This window comes from Symsagittifera roscoffensis, chromosome 9 (genome assembly GCF_963678635.1).
Source record: "Symsagittifera roscoffensis chromosome 9, txSymRosc1.1, whole genome shotgun sequence".
NCBI lineage: Eukaryota > Metazoa > Xenacoelomorpha > Acoela > Convolutidae > Symsagittifera > Symsagittifera roscoffensis.
The window spans coordinates 20153398-20168780 of NC_087070.1; the positions used below are offsets into that span (position 1 = coordinate 20153398).

A 15383-nucleotide genomic window follows, 5' to 3' on the forward strand; every position below is an offset into this window, starting at 1 on the left:
CCTCGCATGGTATAGAAAAAAAACTCAATTTAAATTAACGAAACCAAAAAAACCATGATCATAATTTTTTTCATTCAACGATTCTTCAAATTCAGAGATAGTTTTTCAAATCTGACACAAAATTGACCAGTTTCAGATTCGATGTCTTCAAATCCTTCACCAGTGACGCCAATGACACTGTCTGCAGACTCTCTTGACATCTTTTCACTCTGGTCACAGGTGGGCGTGGTCTCTTATTTAGAATTGGGGTGTCCAGGCTAGACCCTGGATTCCGACGGCACTTGAACCAATCTTCGATCACGCTCTAAAGCAATTTGGGCTCTTTTCCATTCCCCCACAAAAAATTTGGTGTACGTTATAACTCTTGTGATCTGCTAGATGATCTCGCTTATGTTTTTAACTACACAATTTTCAACCCAAAATATATTTTTTTTGAATAAGAATAAAGCACCCTTTTTTACAAGACGCAAAGAATGATCCGACCACAGTCATTTTTCGTTTAAAAATTTATCTGAACTTCTAGAAAATTATTTTCGTGAAAACTATTTACCAAAATTGGTCGGATACCCTTGTTTACCTTTTGGAATTATACAATTATATTTGAATTGAAATTTCGTTTCATTTACATATATTGGCTCCCTAAGCGCCCGAAGATGAAAAACAGAAACGCTGCATCCTTCAACATTGTGTCAATTTTTATATAACAAAAAAAGGCATGAAACCAATTGTCGAGTGTAATTCAAGGATGCGTATCATGCCTTAGACCATATAATTTAAGCTAAATTACATGAAATACCTGATTTCCCAAGTCCTGTAACTTCAGCCCCTTCAAGCTATCAGGAACTGCAAATGACGTTTCGCTACCTTCAGCCAGTCTGGCTTTCTTCGATTTTTTCACTCTGGGTGTCTTAGTTACATGTTCAGACTCGCCGCCAAAAATTTTTTCAATTTCTGCATCTACTTGTCTTTTTCTCGAAGTCGGAGTTTTCATAGAACTTTCGGGAGTTTTGGCATTGGTAATTTTTGTTGAGGCAATGGCAAAATAGTCTTTCACCGATTTCCGTTTACTTTCTGACGTTGGTTCATCGGCTGACTCTATATCAACAGTTTCAATAGTCTTCGAGGTTAATTTTGAGGCTGAAGAATCTTGATCGACAATTGTCGCAATCGGATTGCTCTCAAATAAACTGGGTTTCTCAACAGCAAGTGGTTGACTTCCATAACTAAGTATACAACAAAAACTAAACTTTAAGCATATATACAAATTAGAATTGGGCTTATAGCCAAACAGAATTCTTTTTACCTGGTGGGTTTGCTGATGAAAGCTTTTTCCCGCTCTTGAATGGCTGGCAAATCCTGATCGAAACAATCAGTCTCCACAAATGAACAAATTTCTACAAGGAAAAGTAAAAAACATATCCAACAAACGGACGGAAAAGTAACAATGAACAAGAAAAAAAATCAACTTCCGAGCTTCTAAACATATAATCCAACTTAATTTGAGAAATAGGTTCAACAGATAATTTATTTTGTACTCCGCTGGGAATTCTGGAAAGTAAAATCAACTTTTGCCGAAACTGAAGTCGTCACGTTTTTGCGCTCAATTTGATGTTTTGGTATTGGAGAACGTAATTTGTCTTTCTTTTGCAAATGAGTTTGAATTAAATTTAAAAAAAAAACAAATTTAAATCGTGAAAATTCAAAGAGCGCGATTAAAGCTAAAGACTTTTCCCGAAAAAACCAATGCGACCTATATATGGAAAATCACTATTGAGAAAAATACAGTTTTAGTGAGTTGCGGATTTGTAGAGGAGCCTGTCCTTCATCCTGCCTTAGTTGCCATTTAACGAACTTGATTTTAGCCAAAATGTGTTATACGCGAGGAGTACAACGCTCCAAAGAGCGGCTATGGCCGAGTGTGGGTAAGGCACATCTCTCAAAATGAGCGTAGTGCGTTCGAATCCCACTTCGGTCACGGTTAGAGGGGGTCTGATTTTCAATCATCCCTCAATGTGGGACCGGCTAAAGCGAAATCGATGACATCCCCCTTCCCACAGATGCTTCTGCTTTGAGCAAGACCGGGGTCTATTAAAAAACAAGGCTCCAAAAAATGCCCAATTGAAACTCGCATAAACACGCAACCTAAGATAGTGATTTCAACGCGGAGGCGAAGCTGCGCTTTGCAAACGCTAGCGAGAAAATGATAAGCAAGCGGCTCTTCTTCAGTGAACTAAGAAAAATTCAAAAAAGCCTCAAATTAGTACAACTCGTGCTACGCGACGGATTCGAAACAGAGATTATGAGTCTCACTTCTTTCCCATTCGGCCACGGATGTTCAATATTCAATAAATACTAGCCAAAACTGAAACAGAGAATAGATGCTATGAAATTTCCAATGCTACAGATCGTGATTATAGCAAAAGTATCACTAAATGAACACTTTGATTTGCGAGTTAGGTTGGAAAAAAGTAGGTTCATAATAATACACTATGCTCGCAAGCTTAAAGTGTAAATACGATGTACAGTCCAGATTTATAGTTCCACTTGACAAATAAAATTTTTAATACGGACGCTAAGGATTGTTTTATTTTCCACAATCTTTCTGCTGAAACAATGCATTTTTAAATTACTTGTTATTTACTTTTTACCAAACAGACGTTGAGTTATATGGAAAAGTGCACAGTTAATCCTGATGCGGCGCTTCATTTTAAAATTTTAGATACAACTAGAAAACATTGAGATCATATCTAGACAACACGGGAAGTATTATAAATTCTTTTTTTTTTCAACTGTTTAAAAAGAAGGATTTTGCTGACGTGAGAAGCAAAAACAAGATTCATTGTAATTGAGAACACGTTTAGATATCCACAACCTGAACATAGTAATTAACTTTCATAAAAACTGCACGTTATTACACAAAACCAACACTGAAGTTAACAAATATCTGTGGAAAAAAGACAAAATCGATCTATTAATTTCTACAAAAAAATATTAGACACAGAGGCAAAGCTGCGCTTCGCAAACACTTGCAAGAACGCGACCAAAAAGCAGCTCTATCAAGTTAAATACGAAAAAGTAGAAATAAGCCTCGAATTAGCAAAAACTCGGCTACATGTAGGATTCGAATCTGGAACCTACTGCAATCAAGAGATTTTGAGTCTCACGCACTATACCCTCAGCGAATCAAGCTTAACAACCGATAAACACTAGTCACAAATAAAGCAGCTACATATGCTAACAAACTGCAAATGCGGTTCAGCACCAAATACAAATGGACTCAATTTTGCAATTGATGATTTGAAATATAACAGACTGAGGGCATTCACACCAAATGTGCATAGAGCCACATTGTATAAATTATGCATTTCAAAAAACTCCGAGATATATTGATTTACAAAAATTTCTGAAATCAAGTTTTTGTAATTGTGATTGAAACAAATAGCTTTTTTCAGTTCATTTGATAAATTAAAAATGCATCAGCTAGGTTAATTTATTGCCATTCGAATGTAAAAGCACATGCTATCAAAAATATGTAAAGGTTCCGCACCATTAAAGGGTGTCACACCCATATTTGCGACTTAGGTTGGAAAAAAAGAAGGTGCGTACTAAAACACTAGCTTCGCAAGGGTAAAAATAAGATATTACCACTGCTTCGAGACTATGAAAATCAAACCAGATATACTAACTAGAAATTGATTCCATTGAGCTCTAAGCATACTTGTCAACGGGCCGGGCCGCCCGTGGGCCTCAACGGGCCGGGCTGAGGTTTTCACTTTTGTCAACGGGCCCCAACGGGCCTTACTTTTATTGACTATCCAACTTGCAGCTTGCAGTGTGCTAAACGACATGACTACTACGTTCACTGCCGATTCACTGCAGAAACAAATTCGGTAAAACGGGCAAAACTTTCGCCTACAACCGTTGAGGCAATTGAAATGGTTTCCATGGCTTTTAAAAAAGGTCTGTATAAATAAGTAAAACAATTAATTAAAATTGTTTTGAAACAAATTTGTGTTTTACCAAAAAAGCAGCAACGGGCCGATATTTAATAAATTCCCTGTTTATCGGGCCGCCAACGGGCTCGACTTGAATTATATCGGGCCGGACCGGGCCTCAATTATGGCGGCCCGTTAACAAGTCTGGCTCTAAGCCATTGATCCTTACCTTTATTTACAAAAACCAACCAGGCAGCAAACATTGTGCTTTAAAAGCGGATTCAGATAAGGCTTGCTGATACGCATAAACTCTTTGTTAGAAAAATAGTAGATTGAAATTATAACACTACGAGTCAAGTGAAATTACGAAGATGACTCTCCTTGCACTCCCTTCGCTTCAATAGCGGCAAGTTGGTTTCGAAAAAAGTTTTATCAACTAAGAATTCAGTCAAGACCTTCACGGAAAAAGCACAACAGCTTTAATATTTTAGCAAACTAGATTACTCACCAACTTTTCCTGCGATATCTGAAATATTCGTTGAAGAGGACGGAAAAATAAACTATTGTTTAAGTAATCTTTGAATTGTTCCAACTACTTAAAATTTACTTCCTGAATCTTCAGTTAGCGCCTCCCATACTTTATTTCATTAAGTTCAGATTAATATCAAATTTTTGTTTTGTATTTTATCAGCCAAACTGGTAATTCTTTTCCCAAAATTCTCTATGCGACTCACAGCCCATCCCAACCATTAACTATTTGAAACCATTCATATTTTCTAAGTAGTTTCATTAGGAAAAACTTCATTAAACTTTTTAGAAAAAAAAACAATTCATAAATATAAAGTTGTTCCGAATGTTCAAGTGATTTCCTTTGTACGGATACATTTAGGATTTCAATTACTGTTTTAAAATTCTTTTGAGATTGAAGTCATTTTGTAATTTGTAAGTTTTATTCAAGAAGCTCAATGAGTATCATAGCCACCATTTAACCTGTTACATGGCCCATTGCGTCTTGATTTCATCAAATAACATCACTGCGAGGATTGGTAAAAATTAGGATAATTACTATTCAGATTTTGCTGAGCCAATATTTTTTTTCATAGTTAGTTTTTTTTTAATTTTAAAGGCTGAATAATTTTCATTTCCAAACAGCGCTAGTCCGTTTCCATTAAATTTACTCAATAACCAACCTTCAGCCTTATCTTGATTCAAATGTCCAATGAGATCTGTAATATCTCTTGATCCAGAAGTAAATTCACTTGTTTCTTGACTATCAAGTTCATTCTTTGAGACTAAACCTTCAATCTTGATCTTGCTTTGGCTATTCCGTTTAAACAGCCTCATTTTCAAAAAACTATGTTCACTGAAATATCGTCCAATTTCGATTTGATCTTTTGGATATCGGATTTTCAAAAAGCATGAGTCAAACTAAATTCTAGGAAAACAAGTTTAGGATATACATATAATGAAGTTTATGTACAATTAGTACGTGTGCATACGATTAATTTACACTACGTGCAAGTTATTTTTACATAGCAATATTTTATACACAACATTTGATAGTTAGGACGTCAAAAAATAAAAGTATTCTCGTTTAGCGTCATGCAATTGTCCAGTTTCTTTCACAAATTGAGAATTATACATTATCAAGATCTTTTCAGAATATTTCTTCAATTTTCATCAATTTTTTAGTAATTTAAAAGCCTAGATTCACTTCAAAAGCGTGAGGGCTTTTCTCATGAGCGAAGGACCGAATGCACGAAACTTCTCAGCCAAGCAACGGTCTTTAACCTCCAAAAATGACTGATTTTATCGCTTATTTCTTGCAAATTTATGAATACTGAATTCTGATTGGCTGGACTATATTTCGCGCATGAAAAACTCACCCATTGTTGAAACTGGATAAATATTGGACAAACAAATCTGATCACATTTGTTGTTCAGTGTTATTCGTGTCGCTCACAAAATCCGAGTCGTAGAAATCCGACTCAGTCACGTGAAAATTTTCTAGAACTATTTTTCCAACATCCTTTTCTTTCGTCTTATCGTCCGATGAGGTCCATGTTGTATCTTCTTCAAGTCTAGTGACTTGGCCAGAAATTGTATCATCAATTTCTGTTCGAAATTTTCTTTCATCGTCTCTCTTCCGCTCTTTGTAGGTGTTCACTTCTCGCATATTTTCAGATAGTGAGATGGACTCTTGATCGGTAGTTGAATTCAACTCGACGTGGTCGTTATTAGCAGACCATTCTGACTGTTGTTTATCTTTATGTTGTATCTCAACGAAAGGGGAGGTGTTCGGAGGTGTTTTGTGGTCCCCTTCAGGAGGCGAAAAGGGTTCAAGTTGATTTTTCTTCACTTTTTTCTTTTTCTTTTGTTGCTTCACTTTAGAAATTGCTTCATCATCTAAAACACCAATTAGCTATTACATGGTATAATACATATTATTGGATGATTCAAGCACATGCTTCCATTAAATACATGCACTTAAATTCAATTATAGATTATTTTGAAACTGACAACTTTTATTGATATTTTCAGTGACATTCTGACCGGGCCGCCAGCTGTTACAACTCAGTCACCACACTTAACTTCAATTCATGTTTAAATGGCTGAAATATTTTATTGTGAAAGATTAAAAATTATACGGTGACTTAAAATATATCCAAACAAAATTCCACTAAAGAAAATTTTATAAGTCGATTAAGGTTGAGCAGATTTTTGAACAAGGGTTTGCAAAATAACTAGTCAAGTCTTTCCCCGTGGTAAAAAGTCTTTCGCCGCTCGAAAACATTGAGCGTGCTTCTAGAAAGATCTTTGTTGTATAAGAAAGTCTTTTTTTTATAAGTTTTCGACCTGAACTGCAAACAAAAAATCCCCGAAATCATAGTTTCCGGATACCGTAATGATTAAACTGATGATGTAAAATTTAATACAAAACTATTTCATTTCAAGAGAAATGTTATTTCAACGGGCTTGATTAAATCTTCTATAAATCATCAATGAATCACATTTCAGCCTTCTCATTGTGATATTTGAGAAAACATTCCCATCTCTTAAAATCTTACTTAGAGGAGGTAGTTGTCTGTGATTCTGACTATCAGCGCCTTTATGTTGCAGCTCTAGGCCATTATCACCCGCCAAATTTCTTTCCCGGTATCGATTTTCGCCCACAATGAAAACATTCTCGATTCTACCCGAGTGCGGATGATTCATACTCGATCCAATATTTCGTTCCAGCTCTAAGTTAGATCCATTTTCACTAGAATTGGAGTTCGGACTGTGAAAATTTGTAGAGAAAATCGGGGTTCGACCAAGGTTGCTCTTGTTGGACCGCATTGATTCTGATAAACTATTGTTTAGATCATTACCCACTTGTTGCTAAAAAGAGAAAAATTAAGGGTATTTTAAATCCTGTTTTTCTAACACAATTTACAAAATATCACATCAAAAACGTTTCCTTTTATAAATATCATCAAATATCGTATATCGTTTCAGGAGCTGCAATTTTGTTTTTAAAAGACTGACATATGGTAACAAACTAAACAACTCTCGGGACCTTTTCTGGCCTTGACAAAAAAAACGTTGATATTGACTCGAAAAACTATTAGTATGAACGCTGGCTTATTCCGTTTTCAGCTGATTCAACTTAAATACAAACATTGAATTTTATCCCTCCTCTCCATCATAATACAAACATTGAGTTTTATGGCACAGACAGCTTGTTTGAACAACTTTTCGAGTGACAGCATAGATAAATTTAATTACCATTGAAACAAATTGTTTATTACAATTTCTATATTTAAGCTGGAAAGTTTGTAGGGGGAGATGATAAGAGGCTTCATCTGACTTACCATGACTTCGGCAAACTGCTTCATTCTGTCTTGACTCAAAGAGAGGGCAGCGTCACTTGCCCCCTCCCCCGCACCTGTCAATCTGTCGTTATTATCCTTCGCAAAGGTGGCTGTAGTTGTAGTTGCACCGCTGTCTTTTTCTTCCTTCTCTTGTACTTTCTTTTCCCTAATTAACGCGAACTTTAAATTGTATGTTGAAATTTAAAAAAAATATTCAAGATTCCGCTGACTTTTCTGTTCGATTCGAAAATAACTTAGAAAACAGACAGTTGGAAAACTGCCAATGAACTAAAGGACGCAAAAAGATCGACTGATTTTTTGCAGTTTGTGAACAATTTTCTGATAAAACAAACCTAATATATGAAAACTGGATAAAAATTTCGATAAATTGATTAAAAATTGCGAAAAAAAATTAACTGTTTGATTTTCTTTCAATTTTCGGTGACAATATTCATCACGTTGAAGCTTTTTGAATTTCAAGAATCTTTTATGATTGAAATTTTCCGCTAAATATGACCAAATTTACGAAAACCGGATGAAATGGAAAAGTTATTATCCCGCTGCGAAATATATTAATTAAAGTCCCACTTTCGAAACTACAAATCGTTCGTATTTTTGCGCCATTTCCTTTTCTTCGCCTTCCTTTCAGTAATTAATGCATGGACTAAATTACACTAATCCAAAAAAGTTAATGTACAGATAGAGATAAATGAACCTAAATATGCAGTTTTCAATGAATTGCAGTTTTCAATGAACTGATAGATAAATGAACCTAAATATGCAGTTTTTAATGAACCTAAATTTCGACACTTCAAAATAAAACTTAACTTTGAAACTAAGTCAAGCTTTTCATTCCATCTGACGCTAAATTTTATTTGCGCTGAAACTTAAAACACCCGATTACAAATTCGATCCATCTTTGTGGTCGAAAGAAAGAAATCGGTCACCCGAGTATAAGAATTCACCTTGCTAGAAAATATAATATATTAAAGATCACTCAGTTGAAAAATCTATATGACTGAAAAGTTTTCAAATTCAACAAAAAAATGATAAAGTAAATCTCAGTAAATTTGAAAATGAATTTTGAAGAAATCAAAAATCAAAGTTGTCAAAATAGAGAAGTGCATTAAACCCGGAACAAATTGTTAGTATAATCTAGCAAACAGAAATTGAAACTGAAGCCACTATGTCACAGTTTTTTTTGGAAAACGTCGCAAAAGTAGTTGTCCTTCGAGGTTCAATTTGAGGAAAAGCGTTCAACTAAGCCAGCCAAAATTGGGTAAACGCCCTTTGAGCTAAATCAATAACTGTTGCCATAAACACTAGTTTAGTTTATGACGTTTGGATAACCTGAAACTTAACATCTCCACGATAACATCAAGTACTATTTTTTTTCAAGCGGCTAAAAATTAGGTCCGTAAATCGATATAACAAAAGTCGAAACCATACTGGTATAATAAAGCTTTTGAGCAAAAGAAAAGACAAGGAGAAAATACACCAGTTTCGAATTAGTAAAATTACAAATTACAGAATTACTATAAACTACCAATGCATTTATTGTCCGTATTCCCACTGTGAAGGGTTTGACGTTCGGAAAGTGCGTAAGCAATGGTATATCTGGAAATCTTGACAAATTCCAGCATTCAGATGAGGGCATTCTGAAAATGCCTTCAAGATAATTAATGAAAGAAAATACGTTTTTCCCTGCCATTCGATCAGCGGTCTGTGGGTTTGAGGCTTTAAGTATTCAAGTCCCGTTTAACACAATGGATCCAGCCTTTTTCGGTTTTCCTGGTGGTCTTTTCATGGAAACTGACATACGGTCTGCTGATTTTACCGCATTCTCTTCGGTGGAAATGGTCAAACCATCGTAGCTGTGACAGCACTTGTAGCTTGTCCAGATCAACAAGACCTGTCATTTTAATTACTGCTTGTCTTGATAACTGACTCCTGTAATCCTACGCAGAGCTTCCATGTCAGCACTCTTATGATAGCTATATATCGCCCAGGTCGGCGCCCAGGTTTCAGAGCAATTCATCAGAACTAACTGGCCGAAGACAAGCTCTGTAGATATGACACCTTGTAATCTATCTAGTCAATATCTTTATTCAGCAGCAGAGGCGCAATTTGCCGCCCTTTCGTCCAGAAAGCTGCTATTCTGACCGATGATGCACGTAATGCCTCACTTACTTTAGAAACCATGTCACCCAGATAGCAGTAACCAGGGTTTCAGATTGATTGATCCGTAGAGTAGCATCCTGATTTCAGCGATAAAATGAAAGAGTATTGCGTCTTCGACAAACATAATTAGTATTGTTTCGATAGTTTCCTCATACCACTACATTACTCATTCACGCATTCATTACAATAATTGCAGCTTATTGAAATGGAACCGAGTCCCTTTAAACAACAAGCGCATGGGTATTTTTTGGTTTTTCGAAGAGTGCATTTTCACTGCATCCTTCGCGCCGGCGAACTCTGTTTTTCGACTTGGTGTAAAGAAACATTATCAATCGTCCCAGATTTTCAGGAACTCTGTTGCCTCACAGCCCATGGGATCAAATCCTGAGGAACATGGTCGAAAGCTTTTTCGAGATCAACAAATATGTGATACAGAGGTTTCTCCTTTTCTGCAAATAGTTCTTTTAATTGTCTAAAATGGAAAACGGCAACGGTAGTTGATCTAGCACCGATAAAGACCAATTATATGTCTTTTTTTACCAATTGCCACAGATGCTTTCGTAATACTTATGCTAAAGCTTTCAATGCATGTTCAAGTAATCGGATGCACATTCAAATGAAATGCCTTTTACTTTGAAAAAAGTAACACCGCCACACTTAGGATTCCTATAATTTTTACCATGCAAAATACGGTAGCACGAAAAACTTAAGATGTTTTCGAGCAATGTACCATATTAAATCCCTTTCTGTCGTAACTCGAGCTGCAACATCAAATTTCCCGAAAGTGTTGAGAAATGCAATTAAATTGATTCTTCTAATTTTCTAAAATATTTTCACTGGCAGCATTGAAATTAGCATCAAAATATTCGAGAAAGACAAAAAACTACATCTATCAAAATAATTAAGATAGTTTTGAAAAAAAAACACATACCCAAAACAATAGCAGTCAGAAGCATCTGAAGAAACTAGTTTTGAAAAAAAAAGCCAAGATAAGAAAATTCGGAAGCAACGGAAGAAATTACTACCGGAACAAAACTTACCAAGCGGCAAAAAGTCGAAAACACCTATGCAGAAACCTTCTAAGGCCAAAAAAAATTAAAGAGACTTTAAAGTAATCAAAAGAAGTATTTAAGTCCCCTCACCCTAAAAAAACACGCATACGTTTACAAACATTTTATTTCACTCATTAAACGCTGCAATATGAGGTCATTAAAGTGATTTAAAAAAAATAGGGCGAAATAGGGCTATTAAGCCTAATAAAGGAAACGGAAAATTAAACAAAATGAGTTGGTAAAATTTCAATCAATATAGAAGCAAATTTCGAATAGTACGGATACTTTAAAATCTAACGTGCACAAAATATGCTGTTGCGGTAAATTTGTTGCCAAAAGGCCCCCAGGAAATGAGTCCAGATGAGTCCTATGATCAAAAATTTTTAGGGGAAAAAGTCTAGAACCCGGTTGCAACATGCTTGTTATCGCAAATGTAATAACGTAGCTGCAAAGTAATGATTGATGCTCACCTCTCTTCTTTCAGTTTTCCTATTCGTTCAGTCTTTGCCTTGCGCTCCTCGTCTGCTTTTTCCTTAGCCACCTTCATGTCACTACTCGTTCTTTCATCCAGGGACTCCCAATCGTCCAAAACACTCTCCACTATCCATCTACATACATACGTAATATTTAAATTTTGAACTAAACTTCTCATGAGCAAGAAATTTAAAGGTGAATGCATAAGAACCTTTAATGATATATAGTAGAGTGTCGAGGGGGGAGGTCGACCCCTCCCCCGCCCCCTTAACTAATGGTTGCCAAATTTTACCAAAGGGTCCCCCTTTGGTATAAGTTTTCGAGATCCATTGTTGGCTGTCCAACATCAAAAATTTTCTGAAGGCGCCTTCGGCACCAATATAACTAAGTTTGAGGGGGGAGTGCGCGCTGAAAAATGCCTGTCTTAAAACGCATTTTGTTGGCCTGTTTTTTTGAAAGATTTGCCAGCTTTGCAATAAATTTTTGACAAAAAAAGGTCCTAGTATTTTCAGAGAGCTCAGAAAATCAAATGAATTGACTTAAAAAAAGCCCGCAAAATTTTTCGAAAAACCAAAACCACCACCACCTCCCCCAGAAAAATTTCTGCGTACGTCACTGATGCTTTAATATAGACATTTTTTGACCAAACGTGATAGTATCCCAGCTGGAGATTCTGCAACACTCCCATATTTTAAGATTTCCGTCAGCCTTTTCCTTGGATCGATCACTTTTTTCATGTTTTTGTGCTAGCTTGTTTTTGGTTGGTCTACTTTCTAACAAAAAATTCATATTTGGTGCTATTTGACATGGAATTTAGTGAAAAGAACCCACTTGAAAGCGTCTTTTATTTGTGACTGTTTGTTTTTACTGTTCCACTTGGATGGTTTGTTTGGCAGATCTGTGCTTCCAATGCCACTGTTCAGAGCAGAACACACTTGCTGAACACAAAATTCCAGGTTAATTAATTAACTAAGAGTTGATTTCTAAACAATTTCTAAATTGGCTACAAAACCAGAGATTTTAAATTTATTGGTCACGCCAAGCAAGCACCAAGAAGTAAAATTAACCTCTTTGCGTTCATTATTTGAATCTATTGACGCTTCTATGAGACTAAGGAGTAAAAAACTAGTTTAGACTCACTAATCTGCAGCTGCACTTTGATTGAGTGGCGAGAGATTCTAGATCCAAAATCTGCTCTATTTCTCTCTCCGTCAGAGCACCCTCTTTGTCTTGCTTGTTGGCCAAACTGAAAAATAAAAAAATAAAGAGAAAATAGGTCAAAAGCGCCTTTAAACTTTATTTTCAAATCAGCTTGCTGAAAATTGCCTTAAAACAACCTTTGTCTCATAAAACCTTGTTGAGTAGATATGTTTGCTATTGCTATTTTCAAACATTAAAAAAAGAGAAAGAATCAACTCTCTATATTCCACGAACCCCCTCCTAATTTTGGTGACCCCAGTATAATGGGTTGTAATATCAATGCCGAAATTCAGTAAAGCTGGAAAGACATGCAACGAGTACTCCAAATCATTGTCGTAACAAACGAGAAATTAACAAATCTTTGACAACAAGGTTTCTATGTCAAGTAAACTTCACTCACATTAGACACGGTTTGCCCTTCAACGTCGGCTCCATCATCACCTTCTGCAGACTATTCTTGACCTCATTTAACCTCCCAAGGTCAGTGGAGTCCAACACGTATATGAACCCATGCACGTCTGCATAGTAGCTGGACCATATGCCTCTTATTGTTGGTCCTCCACCGACGTCAAACAGGGTTATGTTCAGTCGGCCGAATTTGAGGGAGATGTTTGAGAAGCCTAAACTAGGAGTGACGTCTTCTTTGCTCTCTGAAAACAAACAAAAAATTAAGTGAAAAAACACTTCGTACATAAACATCCAATTTAAACCCTAAAGAATAAAAACAAATTTCCATACTACATAACCCATATCTACTTTCTGATTGAGTACTGTATCCATTTGAACTGAACTTAGTTATTACTTTGGTCACAAAAATCTACTAAGGCGATGTAATTTTTAAAAAAATTATCTGGGCAGTTAGTTAAAGTAAGAAGTAGATTCTACAGTCTGCGACATTAATTTTTACATTTATTTTGTTCAAAAGATAAGTTTTTTTTATCCTTTAATGAATTCTGGTAACTTACCTCCTTTCAGATCCCTGACAGTGGTTGTTTTCCCGGCATTGTCGAAGCCCAAAATTATCAAGGTTACATTTCTAGACTGTGCAGCTCGTTTCTTGTTAGAGTAACAGTTCCCCAGCAAACTAGATCAAAGAGAAGCAAGAATAGCTCGTTTGTTAGGCAAGAAGTAGAAAAGATCCGAGATCAACTAATTTTGCAAAAAAAAACACATCGAAAAAATTTTTAATACCGTTTTTGACTAGCGGAAGGCAGAAGTGACCTTAAGCTAGCTCAATTCAACCTCGTAACGGCTTGATTAAGCAAAACCAATTTTTCCGTACTGACTTTTTTGAAACCTAAAGTTATATTGTAGATCATATCAACCTAAAATTATTTTTTATACCTTTCAACCGAAAAAAATATTAATGGTTAACACACAGGCGAAGTTGCACTTCGCATACACAAGCAAAAATATGACTGATAACCCTACTGGGAAAAACTGAATGAGTAAAATTTTGAGTCTACATAATTTCTGAGGTGACACACGCCAATTATGAGTCTACATAATAGCTAAAGGACGCAGGCCAACTATGACGCATTAGCTGTACCAGTCAATTTGATAACAAAAATTTACCATTTAACACGCCTCAATTTATCGAGCGGACGCATTTTAACTACATTATGAAAAAAAATCATTACAAACATCCGACACTGACCAGATTTGAACCCTCTTATTTTGTTGCGCGTCTCCTTCCCTACCTCTGCGCTACATATCCATGATACCTTGAAGCTAAAGTGCTATTTGTAATATGATAGTCTGAGTTAATATCCTTATCATTAGCTGTACTTAATAGCTGGTCGATTAACTTATGCATATACTGCGATAAAAGAACACTTTCAACATGAACACTAAAATTTGCGACTTAGATTGAAAAAAAGAGAGTTCATACTACCAAATAAGCTTTGTTTGCACAAATAAGCTTTGTTTGCGCAAATAAGCCGTTGTTAGTTTGTTATAAGAAGGATCGAAGTCCCATAACGCAATTTAAAATTTTATTTTTTTTAGACAAAACGAACACTCTTCGTATTGATTCGTTTGAAATTAAAAATGGAATTTACTCTAAAATAGTCTAAAAATCAAAAACGTCTACAAAAATTTCCTCGAACATTTTTTAAGAAGTTTCCATAAATTGAGTGAATTACGTCTCCAAATGATTTCTTAACTTATATCACTCAAACATATCTGTTGTTGTGCTGAGTGACTTTGGGTGGGAAGTACAAAAATATTACATTCCCGAATACAAAGTTCCTTCATTCCGGTCGAAACAACAAAAAATTCATGAGGCTTCAATAAATTTTCGAAGATATTTGTGCCCTCTTATTCTGTTGCTCTCAGAACTTCAAACTCTTTATATCCGAAAGAGTCCCACTTCTTTAGTTTCACAAATTTTCTTACACAAGATACATCCTTAAGTTAAGGAACGCTCAAAAACGACATTGAATGGTGAAAAAATTCCAAAAAGAGCTAACCCTCAAGAAAGCCCAGAAATTACTGTTTTTCGTTTCGTCGTCAAAGGGGGGAAAAAATAATTTTTTTGACACAGAAGCGAAGTTTCGCAACAGTTGCGATGCAAAAAAACGAACTGCGCCAAAAGATAGTGAATGAAAACAAGACAGAAGTCAAACCAATTCTTGAAAAATTATGTTGAAAAAACGTAATAGAAAACATAATTTGACAAAAGTTGA

General features: G+C 35.6%; 2 protein-coding genes across 2 annotated transcripts in view; both read right to left on the reverse strand.

The window, feature by feature from the left end:
• Window positions 1-91: 91 nt before the first annotated feature.
• On the reverse strand, window positions 92-5293 carry LOC134854752 (uncharacterized). Its single transcript, XM_063871109.1, has 4 exons — window positions 5126-5293; window positions 1304-1394; window positions 797-1223; window positions 92-304 (listed from the first exon to the last, which is right to left on the reverse strand). Exons 1-4 carry the CDS (start codon window positions 5277-5279, stop codon window positions 92-94), a joined length of 885 nt encoding a protein of 294 aa, XP_063727179.1. The 5' UTR covers window positions 5280-5293.
• Window positions 5294-5352: 59 nt separating this feature from the next.
• LOC134854475 (ADP-ribosylation factor-like protein 13B) overlaps window positions 5353-15383 on the reverse strand; it is a 169303-nt gene continuing 159272 nt past the window's right edge. The window contains exons 3-10 of the mRNA XM_063870736.1: window positions 13662-13780; window positions 13097-13346; window positions 12637-12742; window positions 12328-12434; window positions 11493-11630; window positions 7790-7955; window positions 7004-7316; window positions 5353-6341 (exon numbers count right to left, since the gene is read on the reverse strand). Coding sequence (XP_063726806.1) covers window positions 5863-6341; window positions 7004-7316; window positions 7790-7955; window positions 11493-11630; window positions 12328-12434; window positions 12637-12742; window positions 13097-13346; window positions 13662-13780 — 1678 coding nt within the window. The 3' untranslated portion in view covers window positions 5353-5862. The remainder of the gene's footprint in view (window positions 6342-7003; window positions 7317-7789; window positions 7956-11492; window positions 11631-12327; window positions 12435-12636; window positions 12743-13096; window positions 13347-13661; window positions 13781-15383) is intronic.

What these genes read in the sequence shown, in the direction of transcription:
- LOC134854752 (XM_063871109.1), bottom strand. Translation starts at nt 5,279, where the DNA reads ATGAGGCTGTTTAAACGGAATAGCCAAAGCAAGATCAAGATTGAAGGT. An exon ending in GAATCAAGATAAGGCTGAAG is followed by an intron (nt 1,395 to 5,125) that starts GTTGGTTATTGA and finishes TTTTCCTTGTAG; the next exon opens with AAATTTGTTCATTTGTGGAG. An exon ending in TACAGGACTTGGGAAATCAG is followed by an intron (nt 305 to 796) that starts GTATTTCATGTA and finishes AAATTGCTTTAG; the next exon opens with AGCGTGATCGAAGATTGGTT.